The sequence below is a fragment of the Labrus bergylta genome, chromosome 5, assembly GCF_963930695.1.
Source record: "Labrus bergylta chromosome 5, fLabBer1.1, whole genome shotgun sequence".
NCBI lineage: Eukaryota > Metazoa > Chordata > Actinopteri > Labriformes > Labridae > Labrus > Labrus bergylta.
The window spans coordinates 12,879,818-12,905,859 of NC_089199.1; the positions used below are offsets into that span (position 1 = coordinate 12,879,818).

Sequence of the window (26,042 nt, forward strand, 5' to 3'; positions counted from 1 at the left end):
GTATTTCTGATATCATAATAATCCAGAAGCCAAACACAGAGGCATTTGTTGGGACACTTTCAGTCGCATTTGTCTGAAAGTCACAACAGAACATCACTCTAGTGACGTTATATTCATGGAGAATCCTTCTCCTTACACTGTTGTAGGAGGAAAGTCTACAGTCGTCAGGTGGGTTGTTCCATAAGTGTGTGATGTCACTCCAAAGCTATGAAAAGCGTAAGACTACACTTTGCCTGCCATCTTGGATATCTTGTTAAGATTATTACTGCAGTCTCCTTTTTATGTCCCACCTCCCCAGAACCCTCTCCCGTCTTTCAGGGAAAACGTCATGCCGTGGGATACATGTGAATAAAGACCTGTTCTAGAACTTTTCAGGGATGCATAAGAGAAAGCAGTTTCAATAATCCATTTTCATGGTAGTATACACAATGTGTTTCCTGATTCGTTACATTACCTGCTGAGCTGTCGGTCTCCCCGCATGACCTGCACACCTGAGTGCCCTCTCCTCTCCCATCGGAAAAAAAGGTCCCATAGCTGAGTGTTGATTAGGTGGAGGTAATAAATGTTTGGTCGGGTGGTGTTTCAACATCATGGCATTGCTGTGCTCCTCCAGTAGTGACTGAATCATCTAAATATAGGAGATGTAACAACATTTTGTTTTAAAATGCAGGCGGAGAGGCAACAGTGAATCATATCAATGTGTAAGTCTTAAATTTATCTCACCCCTCAAAACAACATCAGAGCTTTGGTTGTCACAGCTGGGATTATGCCCAAATGCCCTCGTCGTCATCCTAAAATATGCAAGAAAGGAGAAAAGTAATCAGACACTGGCATAGGCATAATTTAAAAAGATTATTTTAAGTTAAAGCAGCAAAAAATGTATTAATGTAATTCCTAGTTACAGTGCAGCTTTAGGCACAGTTAGTATAAGGCTATACTTTGAATCGTATGAATTTGCATCACAAGAAAGTGATTGCTGCAGCTCCCTACAGTACCATAGTTAGAACCAACAATGCTCCAGAGTTTGTTGACTTCTATCATTTCTTTAACTGTTTATTTTCAATACCATTTTTCAACAAATATTTTCCTAAATCAACACTGAACGACAATAATAAAAAGTGAGGAACAAACCCTGCTCAAAACAAATGATGTCCCAGGTATTGTCAAAGTAATAGTAACAGCATGCTATAACTTGAGTACATCACACAAGAAAAAGTTTACCGGTAATTGAATTAATATTGATAAAAAAGTAAAAAATGTGCAAAATACTGATTTATCAACAGTCAGAAAAGCAACTCTGAACAAGAGGTCGAGAGATTTGTGACACAGGAAACACATTAAAGCTACCGTGAGAAACTTTCATTTCATCTTGGTGACCCCTGTGGACAAAGAGGTACACCTCATCTCTTTGCTAATAACAGAAATTGTAATGCGCCTTAGTTCTCATCAAGTTTTGAGAGAACGTAAACTCTGCAGTCAAAAGGACTAAAATCAGGCTGTAAATGGAAAGCTCTTGCTTTGATGCAGAAGATGCTTTAGGGGCCTACTTAAAAAGATTTCATCTAAATGTGTCAATGATGTTGAAGTAACTAGAGAATTTGGTGGGAATTTGTGATGTTATGTTTGTGATGGAAGACACCTCACCTGGTCCTGGTTGGGACGGTGACCAGCGTGCGGGGGTCCTCTGGCAGGCCCTCCACGATGATGGGGCGACGGGTGACGTGGATGCTGGGCATGGTGTGGGTGCTGTGGGTGCTGAGGATGCTGGGGATGTGGATGTTGTGGATGGGGTCCTTGTTGCGCAGGGCCATGTGGGTGCTGTGGGTGAGGGTGCTGCTGTGGAGGATGTCCATGTGGGTGCTGCTGAGGATGCTGTGGGTGCTGCTGGTGAGGGTGCTGGGGCTGTTGGGGACGTGGGTGCTGTTGTTGTTGATGCTGTTGGTGCTGGGGAGGTGGTTGGGGATGTTGCTGAGGATGTTGCTGGGGATGTTGCTGGGGGTGTTGCTGGGGGTGTTGCTGGGGGTGTTGCTGGGGGTGCTGCGAGTGGGCAGGGTGTGGGTACTGGGGTTGTGGCTGCTGTGGGTGCGGGTGCTGTGCGGGGGCCTGTGGGTGCTGTTGATGTTGTGGATGCATGGTGTGTGAGTATGGAGTCTGCTGGGCGTGGGGAGCATGGGGGTACTGGGGCTGGGGCTGAGGCTGTGCGTGGGTGGGCTGCGGCTGTGGGTGGTGAGGACCGTGTGGGTGATACTGCTCGTCTTCATAGTTGTCTGCGATCAGCTTCATTCGACTCTGTGTCTGCGGGAAGATGAGAGAAGAAATGATTTAATAGAAAATCATGATTATTATTTTAAGTATATGTGGGTCTTGATTTAAACAGCAATACCTTACAATGTATTAAAATGCATCATCATAGGAACAAACACACTTTAGGCTTTAACTTTGCTTTTTTTAGTCTTCACACTGTGTCAACTGTTGATTAATATGTGTAGTCATTCTGAAGGATATCTAGATTTTGAAGATAAAAGAACATTTGGGGAAAGGTCCCATATTTTGTTAAAACCAAAAAAGATATGCAAAAGCAACAATCAGTTGATAAGCTTGAACAGGGAAAACAAATCTACTGCCTCACTCACATGATATTATATATTTAAAAGGTTGTGGTGGAGGGAGGAGGCTAGCGTTAGTGACTATCTTATCATCTTAGGCATCGTCATTTTTAAGACATGTATATTGTATAGTTACCACCCGAGTTCCTCTAAAGAGACTCAAGTAAAGAAAAAAAAAAGAAGACTTGGGTCCTGACTTGGGCTTGACGGCTGGATGTTTCTACTTACTTGAGACTTGACTCCTTGAATACCTGACATGACTTGAAGCTTGAAAGCAAAAACATTTAAGACTCAATGTTTGACCTAATGAACACATCTTGAATAATAGATTATAAGGCTTTAGTATGAATTTGACATTACGCGTTGCAAAAAAACACATTGCTTGTAGCAAAATATCCACGCTGATGTGAAATGTATATTCATGGTCAGAAAAAAAGTAGCATTCACCTGGCACTTTGCTAATGAAAGCTTGTAGCTTGATTTGTAGCTCTTTAGAATGACTCAAGCTTTAAGCGGCCCAAAAAGATATAAAAGTAGCCCTGACTCATGCTGCAAAATTAGATGCTAACATTGGGAATAGCGCCAAAACTAGAGCAGCACAGAGAATCTGTGAGCATGCATGCGCACCACTCTCGGCAGATGAAATGGAAATATGGCTAGGTTCCTTCTACAGCTTTATTTTTCATTGTGATTAATGTTGCCTTGGCAATGAGATACAGACTTAGACATAGACTGCATATTCTCTGACACTGTGCTGCAGTACTTACGTGCTGTTTGAGCTGGTGCATCAGTTTGTCCCGCTCCCTCTTGAGGGACAGCACTTCGTCCTGGGTCTTCTTTTTATTGGAGGCAGAAAGTTCCAGTAGTGCAATATTAGCATCTTTCTCACTGATGGCTGCCAGCAGAGCTTGTTGCCTAAAAGAGTTAAAAACCATTTGGCCATCTGAACTTTTGTTTTGAAATAAGGAAGAACATTTCATAAATGATAAATATGGTAGGTGGGCAATTTAATGGAGCAATTCAAACACTTGCCAGATGCTGTTCAAGTGCCTCTGTGAACTGATAGGCCTGATTAGATACACAAGGACTTTTAAATTACAGTAGTTATTTACATGATTTGAATGCCTCAAATGTATCTACAACAAAGGCAGTATATGCAAACTGTATAAGATGTGGATGAAACCCTTGGTTTCAAAAGTGAAACCAAAGTGGTTTAAAATTCTATGTTATACCTGACATCTATCTCATGGCCAGCAGGGGATGACTGTACTAGTTGAAAAACAAGTGTGAACTCTCAATAATAAATCTCAATTGATGTAATAAGGCGTATCCATCCACCCTGTCATTCAGATATGGTCATTTCTGGTTTTACAAAACAATTCAAAATCCTGAACTCAAGGCTTACCAATGGAAGTTCACAACAACTAATATTTGATTCTTGGAAGCTGCATCCACTTCTACCACTTATTAACGTGGATTGGAAGGGGGGAAACTGTCTACTTTTCCAGAAAAGGTAGTAATGCATACTCAAGAGACACAACAAGAGAGCTTACTTCATTTCTAGGATCTCCTCCAGCTGTTTCCTGCGATCTTGTCTCATGTTGGTGAGGTGTGTGTCCCTCTCCTGCAGCGACTGCTGTGTGGAGGAGAGACGCTGCTTGGTGGAATCCAGCTCCTGCCTCGTCCTCTCCAGAGTGCTCATCAGCTCCTCCAACTGATGAAAACCATCATTATATGAGAACACCTAACTTAATCATTAAAAATCACAAGGGGCTTGGTCAGAAGGGTGGCATGGGCCCCCCTTGAAATTTGATTGGCCACCCCAGGTGCCACCCCAAAATCCAAATCTCTGATAAGCTATTTGCCTAATCAGAAGTGGTACTTCGGTTCAAATCAACTATTCTGGCTGTTTTCAGCAGGCTTATGGTTAATTAATACTTTGCTTTTGCATACAATTTTTCAAGAAAAAACATGTGCACAGTGTCTAACTTGCAATGGACTTGAGTGCCAATAAATGTATTTGTTCAAGTTAAACAGTGTGCAAGAGTAAGCATTCATTTTTTTAAGTATATTGTGACTTTGTTTTTAAGTCCCTAAATAATCAAGCTGAGAAGATTTATCTGTTGCCAAATTGTGTTACTAATAAGTACGTATCATGAGTGGTAATAGAAAGGGTAAAAAAATGATGTTGTTTGTGCGCGTGTGCCCACAAACTTCATGCCACTCCTGAATAAGTCAGTGCCCGAGGTGGGCCACCCCAGTTAAAAAAAAAGTTTGGACATGCCCCTGAAAATCACATATACATTTTTTATTTGAATCCAGTTCGTGGTGCTGAGTGGAACACTTGTTGGCTTTTAAGAGTTAACCCGTACCTTTGAGTGGTGGCCACCATCCATGGTGCCATCCTTACGAAGGTCTTGTCCTAAACCTTTCTTGTCCCCTTGTGGTCCCAGTTTGATGTTTGGCCCCTTCTTTGTCAGGTCTTTGCCTCCTTGTCTGTAAAATCACAAAACCTTAAGATTGTTCCTTTACCAGTTCTTCTGAATATCATTGTGTGAACCAGATATTCAACTTTAATTCTAGGGGCAACAGTTTTAATTGAAGTTAGTAGATATGTGAGTAGGATACAATATAAACCCATATATCAGAATCAATAAACACACGTAGAGCAAATACAGCGGGATGGACCACCATGGGCATTTTGAATAAATCCTGTTTCAAAATAGTACCAATCATGACATCACCGGGACAGCAACAGACATGAGCATCAGACATGAATTGATTGCCTCATGTTAAAATGACATTGTTGTCATGGCTTAAAGGTTAGAGCACCAGAGTTAGGATGGGATGGACAGAGGTAGAAATGAACGCGCTGAAGGGGGAGGGGCATAACTTACCTAGGAGCTAGACTGCAGAGAGGGGGAGGTAAAGATAGAAGAAAGGGGGGTGACGAAACAAGTTTAGGAGACATTGAAGGCAGCAGAAGAGAGCACACGAAGGACAAAAGTAAAAAAAAAAAAAAAAAAAAGAGACATTAGAACCAGAACATAAAGAGACAACAACAACAAAAAACAATACAGAGGACCCAGAGGAGATCCCAGTGTTTCTTGTCAAACAAACTGGGAGACTACAAAGTAGCCTGTGACTGCAGCCTGTCACAGCTAATGCAGGATGTACCTTCTCTGAAAACATGGAACCATTTGCATCTACTGTCAAGCCTGGGAATGGCATGCAGTCAGACAGGCAGAAATCAGCCGGGCAAAGGAAGAGGGGAGGAAGAAGGGGGAGGGAGGGTCTCAGAGCCTAGCAGAAGGCAGGGGAAGCCAAAAAGTGGTTTGACAACGAGTAGGAGCGAGAGAATCAGTTATGGATGCAGGGTTCTTCAGACAAAAAGAGACCCGACTGGACTGACACACTTCAGGACCGAGGGTTCAGTCCGGACCCTACCTACTACAGCACCTCACTTACTGAGCGCGTGTAGACCTGGAGCACAGCAGCTCTATTCATGCAGGCCACTAGAATGATCATTTCCCTTAGTGTCTGGTCGATCAAGCGAGGAAGGGCGGGGCAGGGTGGATTGGAAGGAAGAGCAAGGAGGTGGGCACTGGGAAAGATTGTTAGGAAAGAACGGAGCTGTCGAGTGGTGTTACTGGGACGATTTGCAAGGTGGACTGAGAGTTAGAGAGAGAGGGTGATGTAGGGGAAGGGGGGCAGATGGGTGGATGGAATGCACAGGGGAAGCGTGCTCATGGCAGGAGGAGGCCTCAGCTCTAAACACACAAACTTCCTACACAAGCTACAACAAACAGCCAACACTACAAAAAGACACAAACAAGTGTGTGTGTTTGCGTGTGTATGTGTGTGTATGCGTGTGTATGCGTGTGTCAGCAAGATTGATGGTGTGCACATATATTGATAGTCCACCAAGAACACAGAGGGACAAAAATTACAGTACAGAAAATTAAAATGATTAAAATGAATCAATGAATTAGCAGAGAAAATACATCACTGACATATATTTTAAGATAGTTCTGAATCGGCGCAGTTAGAATTTTATTTCTTCAAACATACAGTAATCAGGCCGTATTTATAATTTATACCACTATGATTTGCTGCTGCTTTTGTTGACTGTAATGTGATTTGACACACAAGAAAATCTTTGTGTACTTAATTCCCTTCTCTGTCAGTACAGATAGATGGCAGATACAACATGCAGAGAAAATAAACGTGCAGCATAAAACTCTCGTACAAAATCTCTAACTTAGACTAATCAAAAAATAATTTCACAGCACATAGGAATACATGTAAAAACAAAGCAAAAACATGCCAAAGAAATAAAAGCAAACATGTATCCAGTGATCTTTGTATCACGTGTACAAGAACTCACTAACAGCAAAGACACTGTGATACAAAAATCTGTGAATGCTTCAGACAGCAGGCAGACCCAGGCACACATGTGAAACCAGAAGCAGTTGCAGCAGTCGCAGTCGGAGACTTTAACCACGCAGCCGAGCTGAAGTGCCAGGGCAGAGCACTCACTTTCCCAGGAAATCCCACACCATGCCCCCTATCTGCTGAGGAGCAGCGGACACAGAAGGGAGCGGGTCAGGGGGAGCTCTGCCACCGGGACGAGGGGTAGGGCGAGGGAAAGAGGGAGGGGGGCTGGTGTCGGGAAGGAGGAGGGGAGTACAACAGAGAAAGAGTTGCGTGGAACCGAGGTTGAAAGTGTTCAATGGCAGAGGGGAAAAAAGAGAGACAGGTGGGTGTGAAAGAGAAGATAGAGGAACGGGACAGAAAAAAGTGGGTAAAGATGGCAAAAAAAAGGACAAGAAGACTCAGTTAATTCAACACCACCAACAAATTAGCATGACACTGAAACAAAATGGCCATTATTTAAGGCTGGGAAGGTAAAATATAACTGTTTTCAACATGAGGTGGTGGGACTGGGACTTCTGAAGTTGAATGGGCTTGTCATTGGTGGACATGTGCTCATACAGTTCTCGTTCACTCTGACTGATCTCTGTCTCAGTCTTTCCTGTGAGATGAGGATGGTCTTGTCCAACAACAAAGCCAAATCCAAAAGCTGCTGTCAGTGTGGAGACACTAGACCACATAGTGCACTGAGAGGTGAGCCAAGAGCTGATGAGGCCACAAGCTTTATGTATGTGTCCAATAACTGTTATCAGTGTGACCTCTGTCCTTTGAGGGGTCGGGCTGAGTGACATCTAGCACAGTGTTGAAGAATTACACAGAGTTTCTGGTGTATCTCAACACACAGCAGCAACAGTGATCCCTGACAGGTGTTCTACTAAGAGTGTACCATGACTGGATCCAGTTCACAGTGCTGGACACGCTTACACACAACAACAGGAAAATTGCAGAATACTGCATGTACACAGAAGCACAAGGAAGCTCACTCACGACACGTAGAACAAAAGAACTGTATACTTTAAAGGTTACAAAATGTATGTGTGCTATTTTCACTGATCACTACTTAATGTTCTGCATATTAACAGTAAAGGCTGCTTTTACTCGAAATGCTAAAATAACATCATCTGCTCAGGGAATTTTGTTGGTGATTTTCATTAAAAGGAAGAAAGCTTGGATACCATTTAGTTAAAAAGAGTGAGAAATGAAGCATTTTCCATTCATTTTGAATACTGTTACTGAATACTTTAGTTAAGAGTTCACTACCTTTCCAACTCAGCGATCTTCTTGTCCTTATCATTCTTTTCCGTCTCCACCTCTCGCAGGATGTCCAGGAGTCTCTCTGTCTCCGTCTGAGCCTTGTTGGCCTCGTCCTTGTAGTAGCTCACCTCCTTCTCCAGCAGCTTCACTCGGTCCACGTACTCCGGGTTTCCTCTGGAGCCCGACTGATGATCCACCTCGTGGGCTTTCTGCATTCCACATGCCAAAGAGAGTTTGGGAGAGACCCAAACAGACACACAAAAATGCACACACACAAAGACAAACTCAGTTAACATTATAATATTAGCACAACCACGCAGTTACAGCACAGAGGTCTTTACTGCGGACAGCAAGGAGATACACACTCTGGCCACATTTCAGTCCATCTGTGTATTTTATTAACTACTCTCTCGCACTCTCTCCTTCCTCCCTCTCTGTCTTTCTTAATGAATGAAGCAGAGTAAAATGTTGTGGGCAAGGGCATCATTAATGGTTGTGATGGCTCATTATCTTTAACAGAGCAATTATTTAGCTCCATTAAATGGCCTTCTGAGACTCCCAGTCACTTTGCATATTGAATGTATATAGAATAGTTAGCTGAATGCATTTGTGTGTCTGTGTGTGTGTGTGTGTGTGTGTGTGTGTGTGTGTGTGTGTGTGTGTGTGTGTGTGTGTGTGTGTGTGTGTGTGTGTGTGTGTGTCTGACTGTCTGTCTTTGTACCAATAATGGTAACAAACTTGTGCTACCAAAATGTTACTCATGAGTCTGTCTAATGGGCTTTCTGACACAAGCTGGTCAGACGTTAACTGCTGGATCACTATGGACAAAAGTCACGTTTCCACCACAAAAGCATTCCCCAGGGACCAGAACCTTTGAGTGAACTTCCATGTAATGCAAGAGTCTAAATGACATTCTGTGCAAGTTTCCCAACAACCAGAAAAAGTCCCTGCTTGTGGAAATGGTACTTTCCAAGACTACAAGAACTTTGAGGCCAGTTTTGCAGCGCTAAATGTTATTTACTGGTTGTGCATTCGTTTTTTTTCCAGCCACTATTTAAAAAAAAATATCTGACTATGAACAGGTATGCTCAAAGCTTCTTGTGGGTTAAGGTGGGGATCTCTTTCCAATGTTGATTCACTTAACCAAATTGCAAAGTAGTCAATCACAAACAAAAGCCAAAACTTGAAACTACTCCTTGTTGTCAAATTATTTAACAAATACCCCACACGGCAGCACTGCTATATAATTTAGGTACAGACGGGAACAAAGGGCTTGAAAAAAATGGTCTCTGGGAGTGAAATGATTTTTCAAATTTAGTTCCCGGCTCAAAAAGTCCTTGGTATTTCCTTTGGTGGAAATGTGGCTTAATATCACTATTATTTAGATAGTTTGAAACTCCCAATGAAGTTCATTAAAGTGATACACATTACCCTCAAGACAATATGCAGCCACACATGTCAACACAGTTTCGCTGAAGTGCAAGATTTAAACAGAACAAGAGAGCATCCACCAAAACACTGCAGTGATCTCCAACCACGGGCTGATACATCAGCTGACCGCACCACACTGAGACAAGAGAAAAGCCTGGCAACACTGACAGTGACAACATGCAACAAGGTCGACATTTTCATGCAAACCCAACAAAGCTTCACAGTCTCTGTGATTGTCAGACAAAAATGGAGAAACAAAGTAGTAGGGACCACCGTCTGCTAACAGTAAGTTGCATATTTCAAGCATGAGGAGCAATGTCAGGGTTTTAACTTGTAGGAACTTTTTTCTCAATGAGTAAAACTCTTTAAATAATATAATTAATAGTAATTTTAGATTGACGTAATACAAATGAAAGTATATTAAAAATACTTTATTTAAAACTTAAATCAAAATTACTGTGTCCAATTACAACATTAACATTTTGCTAAAGATGGGGGTTCTGATGGTTATGAGGGTTGTATGACCTTCACTTTTTGATGGCTTTGGTACGAGTCTATTTTAATGGTAATAGAATACTGCTTTATGTATTGATTTGTCATCTGATACAAGGAAATGTTGCTGTTGTTAAAAAAAGTATCATAAAAAAAATCCATGACCATGAAAGAATAATGCTTTACATACAATTTTATGAAGCTTCTTAAAAATAAAAATCATATATAAAGATATAAATGACTGATATGAAAGATACATGTGTTTGTTATCAGATTAAAAAATGTGATGCTACACATGGAGATTAAGAAAATATAAAGGCTATGATTCCTTAAAAACATTAAAAAATATATGTATCCTCATACTTTTTCATATTTACTTTTTTTTCAAGTTTTCATAGGATATGAAGAAATTAGACTGAGACTTGATGCAATTCGACCTTTAAAAGCCAGACTTTTAGCAACATTTCTCATGGTCCTGCATGACAAACATGGGTAGATGCTCTGGGATGTACAGTATACCTTTCCATACATTTAGGATGTTAGTGTGAAAAGCTTCTTTTCTAAATTGTAAGTGTGATCAAACAAACTATCATAGAAAAAGCAACCAGAGAGCCACAGTTAAACTTACAAATAAATATTTACAGTGAACAATTCCAAAGAGCTGATAAGGTGAACTTAAAAACTTTGTATGTAGCGCCAGTGTCACCACGTGTCACAAACACAAACAGTTGCAGAATGCCTCTGAGTGCACTTTAAAGCTCATTATATCAGTACAGTGCGATGACCAGCATGCATCTTGGCGGGTTGGTGGGTGAAAGCAGAACCTTTTCTTGGGGGGGGGGGGGGGGGGGGGGGGCTGGCATGATCACCATCTAGCATTTTTTACAGAAGTACTCAGTGTCCTCATGCTTTCAATATGTGCCTCAGAGCGCTCAGGAGTGGGACTTACAGGATTGTTCATGTGACTGAAAAGCTGCTCAGCTTGCTACATTGCAAACGGACGAGTTGAGGAGGGGAGTCAGGTCGAGGGGGTCAGGATGGAGGGGGGGGGGGAACCCAGGAGAGTAAGTATTAGGATTTAGTTTGAGCCAGAGGAGAGAACAGCAGGATCAGACATGTTACAACACATGTTCGACAGCAACATAGTCTCAGTACAGCACATGTTGGTACAGGTTAAAGACATTACATGATGTACAAATGCAGAGGAACAAACAAAAGGAGAGCTTGTGGATCATGGAGGAGGGTATTTAATGAAGAGGCTACTCCCTGCAGGAGCTTAACAAAGCAATGCAGCTTTTTACAGGAGAAAAAAAGAATGAATGTACCCATTTTCTTAATTAACTGTGCTTTCATACAAGAGAGACTGACTTTTGTGGATCTGTCAAGATAATATTGATAATAAGAGTAGTTACATTTTTTAAAAACTGAGTAAGTTTCATGAAAGATGGCAGTTAATTAAAGTCTTCATGTATGAGCTGGAAATAACACGAACTCAGCTTTTAGCTCAACTCTTTTTTCTCTCAGAACAACAACAAAGAAACGATGGAGTCTGTCACTACCTAATAGTCTCCATTCAAGTGTGGGTGAGTTAATTCCTTTCTTACGTGTGGGCACTCAGCTTAAGCTTTTTAGCTACAGTTCAGTGCAGTTAATGAGGAATACTTCTACAGCCTTCTAGAGCAAAGACGCTCTCCACAGTTCAGCCAAAGTCAAAACATTAAACAGAAGAAAACTGTGTTTCACTACAAGAATAGGTCACTATTGTCCTGAACCTCTCACAATTATCTGTTTGAAACTCATCACCCATATTTATTCTTTTCCTCATAAATATAAATGATTCATTTCATGTAAAATCCTAAAGAATCAAAGACAGGGAGTTAATGAATCACCTTGAAAACATGGACTGGCAAAAAAAAAAACATGACCACAAAATTAATCGGAGATGCTGGAGAAAAACTACATCAACCAACTACTGTTATTTGTTCAAACATTTGCTGTGGTGTCACATGTTAGCTTGTATGAACTGTGGAGGGGTTTGCCCACAGCTGAGATTGCCGCTATTACTCCATTTTAACTGCAACAACACTTAAAGACAGAACTTTGAGTCAGAATGTAACACAGCTGAGGATGAATGTGGAGAGAAACTTATCTGCATAGTGTTAAATAACTGCTGTGTCCAAAATACTTATAGGATGTAAACATCATGCCTTCATGATTGATGTTTTTGTGCACTTGCTCAGATGTGCTGACTGTAAAATAAAGAAAATGTCTGTATTTAAAAAAATTAATTAAGAATTTTTAATCAAGTAACTCTTGATTGATTGATTGATTGATTGATTGATTGATTGATTGATTGATTGATTGATTGATTGATTGATTGAAACTGATTTGTCAAAGTTTTTGACTTGCCTCACAGCAGCTCCATTCACAACATAAATTAAAGACAAAATACAAAACATTTGACAAAACATTTTGAAAACCAAACAAATATTCAAGGCCCTTTGGATCTGGGATTAGTCTCCAGAACGAGTAATCTGTTTTACAAAATTCAGATTCATACATTAGTCTGTATTTATATGACTCACACTTACCTTCTGCAACTGCGTCTCCAACTTACTACACTCCTCTTTTTTCTGCTCGATGGCGATCTCCAGCGACTTCAGCTTCGAATCTTTCTTCAGGCCAGAAGACGCCAGAGATGAAGCATGTTCCTTCAAATCGATGAGACTCGACTGCAGGTGGTCAAAACATGGGGTTTCAATGTTACAGAAAGGCCGTAGAGAACCATAAAGGCACATCTGTTTAATAATATGCAATCATATAGACACACCTCTCTTACTACCTATGCTCCCTGCATACTTACTCACCTCTTTATCAGTTAACTCTATCTGCAGGCTGTTGACCTTCTCCTTCAGATCCTTGTTTTCCTTTTTATACGAGTCCACTTCTTCTAGACGTTCTCTGTCTTCCCTCTCTCTTTGGTCCTTTAAACGCTCAATAATCCTCTCCTAACACACACAAACGACAGAATTAAAAGAATATCACTCAAAAATGCTCCAAATATGTTGGTAATATGTTCGCAATAAGACCAATTTATTAAGCAACTAACAGCGAAGGACAAGAGAAACACTGTGTGAATTGTTTTGTAAAAATGATTGATTAATTAATTCTGAAAAGGTCAATTAGGGACAGAAAAGATCAATAAATTCAAAACAAAAGTTAACCTTTGCTCATTCTCAATTCCAAAATCTTGTGAATGACACAAAATAACAACATCAAGCATTAGTCTGCAAGCAGGCCAAAGAGTAAGACTGAAATGTTTTGACTTTGACCTTTGATTACAAGAAGCCTTACGGATGTGCACTGATCACCTTTCTTGGTGAGAGTAAGACAAGAAGATTGATACCCGTCATGTCTGTACATGATGACCTCAAGTAAGAAACAAACAGCAGCAGCTCGCTAACTAAGGTTATCATATGCTAGCTAAGGTTGTCATAAAATGTTATACCTGAATATTTCGATACTTTGAAACAATACCATCTTTGTTAATGATCAATAGTAGCTTAGCTTTAAAACTACAGATGATCAGTCATATTTTGAACACAAAACTGCTGCGAGAGAGAAAGCAGTGGGAGTCCATTCAAATTCAAAGACTGGCAAATACTGATGATTGTCACGTCCCTTTGGCAGTCTCATAAAGACACTTTAAAGCCTGCCAACTTCATTTAAAGTCGCTCATAAAGCAAAAACCTGGATTTCAAAAAATGTTGAACTTTTTCTTAATGTACAACACTTCTGATGAACTCAGACCCTGAACTCTTCAAACCTGAGTTATGTCAGTGGGATGGGCACTGGGATTTTGTGACTTTGAATCCATTCACATTCACGTTTATATCCTTATACTTCAGTGCTGCTGCATACCTTCTCTGACAGCGCCTCCTCCAGGGTGGCCAGGGCAGTGTCTGTGTTACTGGAGTCGGTCTGCAGAGACTTGACCCTGTCCTTCAGGTTTCCCAGCTGCTTGTCTTTGTCCCGCAGCTGCTCCTGCAGGTTCTCAATCTGACAGGGAAGGAGGAGACACACAGAAACAGAGGTACATTGTATGATCTCAAAACCAAAGCAGAATTTGAAGTTGGTGTTACAGCTGGACTTGGAGATTACTAAAGTCTTTGAAGTTTAATTCCCTCAGCAGACACTGTCATGTTAAAAGTTTGAAATGTGCTGAGCCCTTTCCTTTCCAGGAAGAAACACAACCAAACTGGCAGACTTTAAAGAAGAGTTTAAAAATCTGAATAGAATTCAACAAAAATAAAGCTGTCAACTGTGAGCAGAGAGAAATTGTGTATGAAACCTCCATGAGACAGTCAAACACGTGCCCTGATTTAGCACACAACAGAGAAACTCAAGCAAATAACCACATCTGAGGAATACAAAGATGTAGTAGTCACGAGAGATGACAAAAAGAGATAAAAGTGGAGTGATGTTGGAGAGGAGGTGTGATGGGAAAAAAAGCAATGAGAAAGGGTGAGTGGCTCAGGGTGAGAGAGGGAGTAACACTCATGAGAGTATTTATAGCACACACACATACACAGGAGCCAGTGAGGCAGAAATATCTTCTTGCTTGTCTTTCTATGGACACTTTCCCTCTGAGAGCGACACAGACTCTTACTCTTAATGGAGACAGTAACCGCTCGGCTTTCTATTTTCACACAGTGGCTGTTTTAGTCCAGGACATCTGAATCTGACTGAACAACTCGCACCATTCCGTGTTGTTTATTTCTAATTTCATATTACATCAGGAGCGTATTTACTCAGACCTCGATCTTCTTACCATAGTTCATTGATAAGTACAGTAAACAGATACGTAACACCTTGGAAATGCTTTATACTTTTTCAAAGAAACGTGTCTCGTTTTGAATCCCCTCTTTCTGACGATAAATTGCCTTCAAGCTTCCTTAAGCTGGTCAAGTCATTCTCACCTTCTTCTGCAGGACGTTGATCTTCCTTTCTTTGACCTCCAGCATGTCCTTCATGTCCCTTATTTCTCCAGCGAGAGTGCCCTTCTCTTCTGTCAGGTCCTGCAGCTGCTTGGTTTTCTTGTTCAGAAAGGACTCCTTCTCCTCCAGACGCAGACGCAGAGCATCAACCTGAAGCACAAAACAGCCCAAATCACCTGAGAGGAAGTCTAAATACTCGAGCAAGTAAAAGAAAGGCTGGTTTCACTTTAAATAAGTTAGTGAAATCCCAATAATGTCAACACCTTTCCATTGGTTATAGTCGTTCAGTGTCCATGAAACTGTAAAATATATATATTTGTATATACATGGGAGGTAAGCAAATATTAAGCAGTTTCTGATGATCTACGATGAGTGCATCAGATTTTGTGTAATACCTCCCCAGTTGTTTATTCATCAGTCTAGCTTTCAGTGTATTTGATGTGTATTAGAGGCACCATGATAGTAGTGTGGAACTGTTTCTTTGGAGCCACAGCTCAGTTCGTTTTAAGTCCAAAAGTAAATAAAGAGCTTGTATAAGTTACAGTAATAAGCTTCAGGCCTAGGGAAGCTCTCATATTTGCCCAGCTTTGGCTCATGAAAATCCTTGTGCGGCATGGTATTGTTGGGTTGATTTACCGTGTGTGTACAAACAAATGAAGGGCTTTTCATCACCTCTGTTTGCAGAATGGCAGCACGTTGTTCTTTGGCAGTGAGAGACTCTTTGAGCACCTCGATGTGCTGTTTGCAGTCGGAGTTCTGGTTGTTGAGGGTTTCTAGTTTTGTCTGCAGAGCCAGCAGTTCTGACTCCTTTTTGGACAGCTCCTGCTTTAGCTGGTCAATCTGCATGCATATGAAACGCACAACAAGAACAACCAGTTACATCAGCATTATGACGTTTACCGTGTGTGTGTGTGTGTGTGTGTGTGTGTGTGTGTGTGTGTGTGTGTGTGTGTGTGTGTGTGTGTGTGTGTGTGTGTGTGTGTGTGTGTGTGTATACATATGGTTGCCTGATAGAGACAGCGAGCGAGTCAGCACAGGGTTTGTACTATTTTCATCAACACACTTTTCTCTCATTAAATATGCATTTGGGACTGACTCCCCTGCATTTGTCATATATTATACATCATCTCCATACATGATTGATGAAAAGAGGTCTATAAATAGAAAAAACAAAACTGTAGCTGGTCGGTGCCTGGTTGACTAATATAAGGAGCAGGAAGTAAACACAGTGTCAAAGCTCTTGGAGGACACATAGCCAGAGAGTGGCAGATACATACTGAGACACGGTTACAGATTTTAGTGTAGCTTCTGTTTGCTAGTGTCTTGACAGGGAAGCTAGATCGACTGACACCTAGCAGCTGAAAACACGATTCATCCTGCAGTGTGGGCTGATCAAAACACTGACTGATCTAAAAAATGAAGCAGGTAAAGTGATACTTTGAATTTTTGGGCTTAAGAATTTAAAAAAAAAAGTTTTTTAACTGTCTCTTGCCATCAGAATTAGAAAGATAATCCCTTTTGTTAAAGATTAAGGACAAAAAGTTCAGTATTTTATCATTCTGTAACATGCACTTGCTGATTTTGCCTTTTTTTTTTGCAATTCTTGACTCTAAGCTCCTCTGAGAGGAAAGCACCTCTTGGATTGTTGCCAGTAGTACACTTTGCTGATGAAACTAAATGTTAATGCAGCTAATTTAAGCGACACGCATCTTAATTTAGCGGTCTCACCTCAGAACAGGTCTATCTGTGCAGTCTTTTGTGTATTTACAGTAAGCCATGTTTTCACATGACCCTTATTTCTACAGAAGCATGCACGGAGCGGACGGTATCTACCTTGGTCTTCATAAACTTAGAGTGGTTCTTGTAGACCTCCATCTGTTTGATTTCTTCCTCTCTGTCCTCTGTGTTCAGTAATCCATTCGCCTTCAGCATTTGGATCTCATCCTCCAGATCCCGAATGTTGCGCTCCAGAGAGGCAATTTTGGTGTCCTACACACAAACATGCAGAGGAGACACACCTCAAAACCTCGGCTGGCATGCCTACAAGTTGCATGCTGCAAATCAACCCTGAAGTAGAGACTAGGGTCCTAGCAGACAGATTGAAAGACTGATAAAAACAAGGCTAAAAGACAGACAGATAACCAGAAAGAGAGAGCTATAGAAAGAAGAAGAGAGTCTGGTAGATCTCTGTGTAGAGGCTGAGAGCAGCTGCAGTATCTGTCGGTGAAATCAGAAGCGTCTACCCAGCTCCTGGCGGCGGCTCAGAGGATTAATCACCATGTGGAAATATTGAGCACACATCCAGCTAGGAGAGATCAGCCCGGACCGGAGAGGAACGTGCAGAGGGGAAGGCAGGAAAAGTAACTAGACGTTGTTTTTGGCGTTGTTGCTTGCAGATCAATGCAGAATCCAGTCCCTGAACTGCGACTGTGAGTGCAGCTTTAGCTTCACGGCTTTTTAAATAAATAATACAACGTCTTTAAGATTAGACATGGTCCATCTACCTCTCCAGTAGAGCATGGAGCAACCTTGTTCCTCCCACTTTCTCTCTTTTTGTGTCTCTCATTCTCCCCTCCTAGTGGCTCTGAACTTGTGAACTTGTGGCCGTCAGCTGGGTCAGTCAAAGACCACCTCAAGGGAATGTGGGTAATGTATCAAAATGAGGAATGACCATCAAAGAAGGATGTAAGGTGTTAACATCAACACATGAGCGCTGCACATGTACATGCACTTCACCGTGCAGTTGCATCTCACTTCAGAGCGGGTGTTATGAGACGAACATCAATGAACTAACATCGCTGAAATAGATATAAGACATCGTACCTTCAATGGAGGGAGATTTTATTCCATCCACATATAATCATCGACCTGGTCAGTAAATCTTGCTCTTTATCTCTTTTCCCCTGCCTCTGTGTGTCTCTATTTCCATCAATCTTCTTGCATACTGGCCTCTCACTGTCATAAACAACCACACCTGTTTCCATGGCAGCAGCAGCAGCAGGCTGGCTATATACTGTGCACTGTCTCTGGTGAGTGTGGAGGAGAAGGTGGGAGGGAGGGGGGATTATTCGTGCTTCCATCAGCAGCAGCATCAACACAGCAGAGGGAGAGAGCAGCGGGGAGAGATGCAGAGTCTGCCGACACAGGACAGAAGAGGAGGAGAAGCGAGAGACAGAGTAGGAGGAGGTAGCTCTGTATGCAAATCAACAGGATCCCAGAGCACAGAAGTCACATGACTGTGCCGTGCAGCCAAGGCTAAGGCCTGCACAGTGCAGATCAAGCCGAGTGAGAGGGGCTGTGTCAGCTCAACGATGATGTCATGATTTATTTTGAGGAAGTGATGTCATGCCTCTGCAGTAAGGATGTTGGTGTGTGTACAGTGTTACAACACATGTTTTACAGTTCAGTGGTTCAACATGTGTTGATCGAAAGTGACGTCTAAACAAGCATGCTTGCACGTAACTGCTGCAGGGTTTTAAAGAATGGTTCTTGAGATTCAGCCAGCTAAACTGGTGATGGGTGGGGTCTCTGAAAATGCAATCTGAGAGTATCTTTCCTTTTTTATCTTTATATGACCTTTTTTGCAGAAATATTTTAATGTCCCTATAATTTCACCTGAAGCTGTAAAGTTACATAACACATTACATACGTATTCTTGTTGTATTCTGCTTGTCCAAGTGCTTCACTGAAGATATTCAACTCAACTAGTCGATGTAAATTATGAATAACTAAGATGACAGTTATGTATGACAAACCTACCTCAACTATCAATTACAGTATATACATGTTTATACCTTTCAAACGTTTAGTTATAAATCAGCCAGACATACAGTAGCCTATGTGGAGACTTTCAATGATAATTAGCACGCTAAAAACAATGCTAATGTGCTCAAAACTAAGCTGACATGATAGAAGTGCAGTCTGTGATGCTGGCACACAGACTCTAATGTTGAATATTTGATTTCTGAAATAAAACATGTTATTTCTTGTCATTAAAAAAGTGAAATGCCACTTGTCATGACTGGCACGCTAAGTAGGCTGAAACATGAACAGTAATATTGATTCTTGTTGATGTTTACACAACTTCTTTGAGTGTGTGTGTGTGTGTGTGTGTGTGTGTGTTTGTGTTTCTGTGCCAGGGGAGATAAAGAGATGTGTCATTGTGTTTATTATTGACCCAGCTGCTCATGATAACAATGACAACAATAGATTCAGTAGAACACACACAGGTCACAGGCCTGTTTAGACAGGCATGCGAGTGGTGGAGTAACCTGTGACCTGAACACACATGAATAAGACATCAGTATTTTACCATCATAGCAGACTGTCCATGATTAAACTTGTTTTTTTTAGTATACAGTCATAGCAAGAGGAAACTTCATCAAATATAATGAAAAAAAACAACTGAAGCTGGATAAAGCTGCCCCCTTATTTACTCCATGAGGCGTGACTTTGAGGAATAATACGTGGGTAATTTGACTTGTGATGAAAGCTGCATGCGGATTCCTAAAGCTTTGTGTTGTGAGTGAGGTTCTTACTTTCATCTCTATGATGGTCTGCAGGGCCTTGGTTTTGCCTGGATCCTGATGTAGCTGATTTCTTCTGTGCAGTTCCTTTCAGAAAAAAAACAGCATTTTGCATCAGTAAAACGTAACCTATAGCAATCTTCATTCAATAAAAATACAGAGTAATGCATCTTAAGCTTGTCACATACGTAAATTATTTATATGATCAAATAAAGGCAGCAGATCATTTCATACTCAGCAGTGCCCTCTAGTGATGACAAATAAGAAGACAGTCATGTGTAAGTCTTAAACAGTGAATCCAACATATCCATATTAACATGACTGGTTAAAGTTACCTCTCGCAGATGGATGTTCTCCTTCTCCTTCTGATCCAGGATGACCTCCAGGTGTCCAAGCTGAGCCTCTGCCTCAGCAATGCGCCTCGCTCTCTCCTGTTCCTCCTCCTCCGACACTCTGCCAGAGGTAAGCCCTTTGCTCTGCAGCATCTCCAGCAGCTTCTTGATGGACTCGTCCCTGGCACCCAGCGTCTGCTTCTGGGTCTCGATCCTCAGCTCCATCTCCTCCAGCGTCTTTCTGAGCAGGAACAGCTCCTTGGCCTGTCTGTCATGCTCGGCCTGCAGCCGACGGAAGTTCTCCTCTGTCAGCTCAATGGTGGTAAAGTGGTCAGAGGCAGAGCGGTTACCGCTCTCCTGCTGCAGCAGGTGGTTCAGGTCTCGCTGTGTCCGCAGCTCATCTTGCAGAGCCTGGATGGTCATCTGGAGATGCTGATACATGACACATGAATAGACAGACTGAACAGTTATTGAAATTGAACAAAACAGTAAGAAGTGTTTGATGATAACAATGCAATACTTGTGAAATACTTTCCCCAACGCGTCTGTAGAAAAATGCAGGTCAAACATGAGGGCATATCACTTTCCTCTTTTTAGAGGCAAACAGACTGTAAACTACTTATTCTGTCGAACACATTCTCACTTCTCTTTTTTCTGGAACAAGAAACAAAGCTGTAAGATGTTTTAAAATATATCAAAGATCGGAAAATTCACTCCGGCATTTATTATTGGTGAGCTGAAAAATATGTGCAGTTGTTATACAGCTTATTAAAGCTGGAGATCATCCTGATACTTTACTGCAGTGAACCAAGGGCCTTCGGTCTCTGACATTCAGCCTGATAGGCCAGCAACATGTCAGGTGTTTGTTTGTGTCAAGAATTAAATCAAACATTAACAGACACTATTAGATTCAATATCTGATTGTATGTAGGTGTGTTGGTTCCGTGTTGGGGGAACAACCTTAGAGCTAAGTTTCTGTCAAAGATTGACCAAGAATTTGGGTTGCCACTGTTTAAATTTTCTTCCAGCAGATATTTCAAGAATGCAATCAATCTACACCCAGAAAGTGACCCAATCAGGAGAAGGAGGAGGGGAAACAGATTCTTAAACTGAAATAAGATCCACATGACAGGCAGACTAGGCTTTCAGGGTTTGTTGTACTACAGGGGGATGGAGCACCAGACACTTTTGGATTCACACCACTGAACAACCCTATCACTCTTTATAGTTTTACAGTATTTGTAGGGGAAGATATGAGGTTTCACAAGAAAAGGATGCAGGCTTAACTGCTGGAAATGTTCATTTCTTTTAAAGGTTCATAGGAGAGGAGGTTGTAATGGTGCAAAGGGATTGCCAGGTGTCTGAAAAACACACCACACTGCAGGTGACTCTATGTTGTGCACACAACATGTGGTGCAAACATAGGGACAAACCTTAGTTCTCCTTGACTCCAGCAGCTGCAGAGCATGGGCAGAATGAACAGAAAAACAAATGTATGGTAAAAACAGAGCATCAGAGCATGATGCAACAGAGACGGATGGTCAACACACACCAGCCAAAAAATTTAAAATAGGAGGCAACAATCAGTCTGTCCAGCTGGGTTGTTATCTGCCTTCAGCCGTCAGTCAGAATATCATATTATTCACAATATGCCAACAGACAACATGTGACCCATTGAGGTGACCTTTCTGGAAAGAGATATATGGTTCAAAATGACTGAAAATGATTCCAACCACTCATTGTTTTTTGTTTCTAAAGTAAAGAAATGGGTCTGGCTGTTTTTACAAGTTTCCTTGCCTATGACTGTCTTTGAGTCTGCAGTAGACCAATCATCAAGAAATAGTTGATCTAAAACAGAAAAACAACAATGCAATTTCTTTATTCACTGGAATATAATTTTTTTTAAAGACTATTATCTTTCTGGTCTAAAGGCACTAAGATTTCCCTGCTCTGGGTTACCAATGAGGATGTTTGCTGACGATATCACTGCCTTGTTCTCCTAAGCACAGCCTTTAATATGATCACTCACAGCTTCCTGTTGGACAGACCGACCTCCCTGGTCATTATTTCCAAAAACATGATCAATCCCTAAACAAGGAACTGTGATCAATCATCAATCCTATTTTAGCTTATTTGCACTGCCTTCCAAATATGTTAAAAAAAGACATTACAATTATGCTGGTTACTTTTCAGGTTTTCATGGCCTTTTTGCCTTGCTATAGCTTTGACCATTTGGTACTTTAAAAAACGGGTAAGGTCCTTACACTATGGCCTTTTGTCTAGAGCGAAACTTTCCTGATTTTACTTTAGAATAAAACTTACTCATTATACTCATTATTGTTATAATTTAAAACAGTCAGTATCTGCAGCTGTGATTTAATGACACCATAATTACAGCAGGATAAAAGACAGAGTATTCTCTGTGTAATAATAATCAAAAAAATAATCAAATGAGATATATTAAAGTTGAAATACTTCCACATCATTCCTCTTTTTACATTGGCTCCTTACCTCAGTAAAGACAACAAGGAAATTGGTAGCATATAAAGCATGTGCTCTCCCAGCCACCAGGTGGCACTGTTTGTATTACAGGAAGAAGCTGATGATTTTTCAGCTGACTGCAGGACCGCTCCCACCACCATCAGTGCTTTTGGCTCGTGTCAGTGCTATTTCTTCTTGCACTGAAGAACTGACACAACTGAAATGTAACATGCATGTTTTTTTACATGCCATTATACACATTGTTGCCACTTAATAAAAGACAAAGGATCTGAACATTCTTTAAACATGAAAAGATTTGTATTTCTAAACAAGTTTAAGTCAAACTGTTTCTATCTCACGTGGAATAATCCGCATTTTTATTTTTAAAATGATCATTTGCTACAAAGGGAAAAACATATTTTAAAGAACATCTTCTTAACAACAATTACATGAAACACAACTGTTATCAGACCTAACCAATCAAAAGGCTGGTTTTCTTTGAGAAAAGGTTCCTTTAAATCTTGACCTGCTGAACCCCACTTGTATCAGATCCATATAATATGTCATACAGAGCAGTTTTCAAACACTAAACAGAAACCTTTTCCTCTCCCTCCACGTATCCTCACCTGACTTTACTCCCTCTCCGTTCCTTATCAGTACTTCCTTGTTTTGTCCTGATCAATAACCTACTGACTTGGATCTTAACTACAGGAAACTCTCCAGTGAGCCCATTTGCATATTTGCACGGTGGGTTAGAATGACTATGGCAGTTTCTCCTTAATCCCCTCAATACTTAAAGCAGGACAGGACCACTTCCTGTGAGTCAGTTGTGGTTTAGCAGATGTTGCTGTTGTGGTCAACCTGCCTTAAGTTTGTAATAATAACAGTAATAATCATTTATATAGCCCCTTTAAAAACATATGTTTATGAAGTGCTTTGACAGACAAAGAAAAGGCTTCTCTTTCTCTTTATGTCCTATAAAATAAGTTCAAGAATTTTCCCTGAGTCAAGGCCTGATGTTGAGCTACTGTGTCCCTCCTCTGTCTAACTGACACCGGGGCATCCGGGGGTAACTGCCTGTCAGAAATCCTTTCATGCAGAAACATAAAACCCTTCTGAAAGCTACAAGAGTCAAAGACTCACATTCTGTGTTCCCCTAAAATCTACCTCAAAAATGCCAAGCCCTTATATCTGCTCAAATGCAGGTCAAAAAATCATCAGTCAAAATCATGTTTTTAAATGGGAAGTTAACTTTACTTATTATCAACATACTAGTTGCAATGGGAGGTAGTAGCTACGCTACTTAGATGCATATGTGCTTTCAGCATGCTAATATACTAAGTACAGTAGGTATATTGTCTATTATTCTCAAAATGCTACTTATGTTAGTATTTCTAATATGCACAACACACATAGTAGCAGCGGATGACAGAAATGTGAAAGAGTTCTATTAAACATTTTGACCCGATTTTAGAGCACTTTAGAGAAAAGCAGATTTCATCGTCTCAGGTTCTAGATTATTCTGTACAAATTCTATAGCAAGTGATCCTTTAGTTTCGATGATATTTCAGCCAGCATTAGTGTTTTACTGAGTGACACCCTCACTAACAGTCAAGCTAACAAGGCTAACAACATGTTGGCTCGTCGGATATGTTAACAGCTGATCCTTTACCTGGACTTAACACTGACTGTACACAGATTGACATTCAAGGCTGTCACGTCCAGGTCACATCCAGTTTTGTTAACGATTTTTTTCTACCAGGTGGGAAAGGCGCCAGCAGCTGCCGTATATGTGTGGTATATATATGTGTGTGTATTTAGAGACAGTGGGTGTTTTTATATGACAGATGGACAGCTCAACAGCAGTGAGTCAGAGCAGCCTAAGCTCACTGCATATCTAATCTCTGTGTTGTATGTCGTGATGGCTGACAATATAGAATCACGCCCACGGCCATGGCAGCAAACCTGGTATTTAATCGTCTATGCTCAGCTAAAAGGGATGTAAAAGCTGTCTAAATGCAGGAATCTGAGAGTGGGGACACAGGAGTTCAATAGTGAATCTGAACACTGTTATATTGTCTTTAAAAAATATTTTTAAGTACTAAAATATTTAAAGTCTCTTTGACTTGGTATTAAATTACACACATATAGTTTCTTATTTCACAGTATTGGGTTTCTAAAAGATGGCCCTACATCCTTTGAGTTACACTGATGTTACTAATAATGAAACTATGAATATCAAACACAGACCACAATGCACTTTGCATGTGCATATACTATTTGTGCATCTGTCTTTTAATGTGCCATAGGGAAACTTCTTTAGCCTTTACACGTGTGTGTCTCCAGGGGAGGCTGCGCTAAGAATTCTGGGGGTACTAGAACGCTCCACATCTCTGAATTATGAGGCTCAACTGAGTGACTATACAGTATTAGCCACTAGCGTAACATGCCAGAATCCCTGAACAAATCTGATGGCAGATGCATTGTGGGTAATACAGCCCCAGGAAGAAAAGAAAAAAAAAGGCAGCTTTTTATGGTACTTTCCACATTTATCTTGTCGTGTGCTGAAAGGATGTCATTGGAGTGCTGAGTTGATGAAGCACTCTTCTGAAATGTGGGTTAATTAAAAGTTAACAGTCAATCAAGAGCATGTCTTCAGTTCATTCTGTTTCAAGTCATTGTAGGTTGTGTCCAAGGTCATTAACTTTTTTCATCAATATTTACATTTTCTTCATTACCATTTATTACTGGGATATCAAGATATATATGTCTGTATAGATCACAGCTGTAAGAGGAAATACAGCGTACACACCCATAACATATGTTAGGTTCTGACGTCTGTTAATGAACCACATCCATGTGGTTTGATGTTGTGTATTGAATCTTTCCCTTCTTCACGCATTTTCTTTCTGACTAAGTATGAGGTGAAGTTATAATTTCACAGTGATTTCGTATGAAAACCAGACAACCAGTCTACCAATGTAAGCAATCAATAACCCATTCACTGAGCATCATTTACAGCAATGCCACCAAATGAATGCCTTTCAAAACAACAACAAATAAACAAACTCATATAATTGATTATTTTAATGATGTTTGAGGTGATTTTCAGCCATTTTCCCCCTGTTTAGGGTCATGTAAATGTGAGTATTATTTTCGAGAGTCACTGAGAGCTTAAACTTTGAGAGCAGATGAACAATAATACCTTTCATTAGCTATCTACATAAATGTATAGGAAGTTAAGCTGAGATATACTGCAGTGTTTCCCCTACCATTATATTGGGGGGGGGCGGCCCCTTGAAGGTCAAGTAAAGATTTATTTTTGTGCTTTTTGTGCCTTTATTGTAGGGATAGGATAGTGGATAGAGTCGGAAATCAGGCAAAAGAAGTCATTTAAGGATACCTTTCCGATAGAAAAGGACAGCTGTCATTAAAAGTAACACATGAACACCAAGTGTTTGTGTCGTCGTGTCGCCGTGTCGGCATGTC

At 40.9% G+C, this 26,042-nt stretch overlaps 1 protein-coding gene across 8 annotated transcripts in view; it reads right to left on the reverse strand.

The window, feature by feature from the left end:
• Window positions 1-470: 470 nt before the first annotated feature.
• erc2 (ELKS/RAB6-interacting/CAST family member 2) overlaps window positions 471-26,042 on the reverse strand; it is a 35,233-nt gene continuing 9,661 nt past the window's right edge. Inside the window, exons 3-21 of one of the 8 annotated variants that reach the window (XM_065954840.1) lie at window positions 21,506-21,529; window positions 20,076-20,504; window positions 19,753-19,827; window positions 17,048-17,203; window positions 15,887-16,054; window positions 15,197-15,364; window positions 14,139-14,276; window positions 13,085-13,225; window positions 12,809-12,949; window positions 11,167-11,202; window positions 8,301-8,503; window positions 7,146-7,268; window positions 4,979-5,102; window positions 4,160-4,320; window positions 3,374-3,521; window positions 2,835-2,873; window positions 1,645-2,295; window positions 724-791; window positions 471-628 (exon numbers count right to left, since the gene is read on the reverse strand). In XM_065954840.1, coding sequence (XP_065810912.1) covers window positions 765-791; window positions 1,645-2,295; window positions 2,835-2,873; window positions 3,374-3,521; window positions 4,160-4,320; window positions 4,979-5,102; window positions 7,146-7,268; window positions 8,301-8,503; window positions 11,167-11,202; window positions 12,809-12,949; window positions 13,085-13,225; window positions 14,139-14,276; window positions 15,197-15,364; window positions 15,887-16,054; window positions 17,048-17,203; window positions 19,753-19,827; window positions 20,076-20,504; window positions 21,506-21,529 — 2,952 coding nt within the window. In that variant the 3' untranslated portion in view covers window positions 471-628; window positions 724-764. The remainder of the gene's footprint in view (window positions 629-723; window positions 792-1,644; window positions 2,296-2,834; window positions 2,874-3,373; window positions 3,522-4,159; window positions 4,321-4,978; window positions 5,103-7,145; window positions 7,269-8,300; window positions 8,504-11,166; window positions 11,203-12,808; window positions 12,950-13,084; window positions 13,226-14,138; window positions 14,277-15,196; window positions 15,365-15,886; window positions 16,055-17,047; window positions 17,204-19,752; window positions 19,828-20,075; window positions 20,505-21,505; window positions 21,530-26,042) is intronic. The other 7 variants (XM_065954841.1, XM_065954842.1, XM_065954843.1 and 4 more) reach the window with 7 other exon arrangements.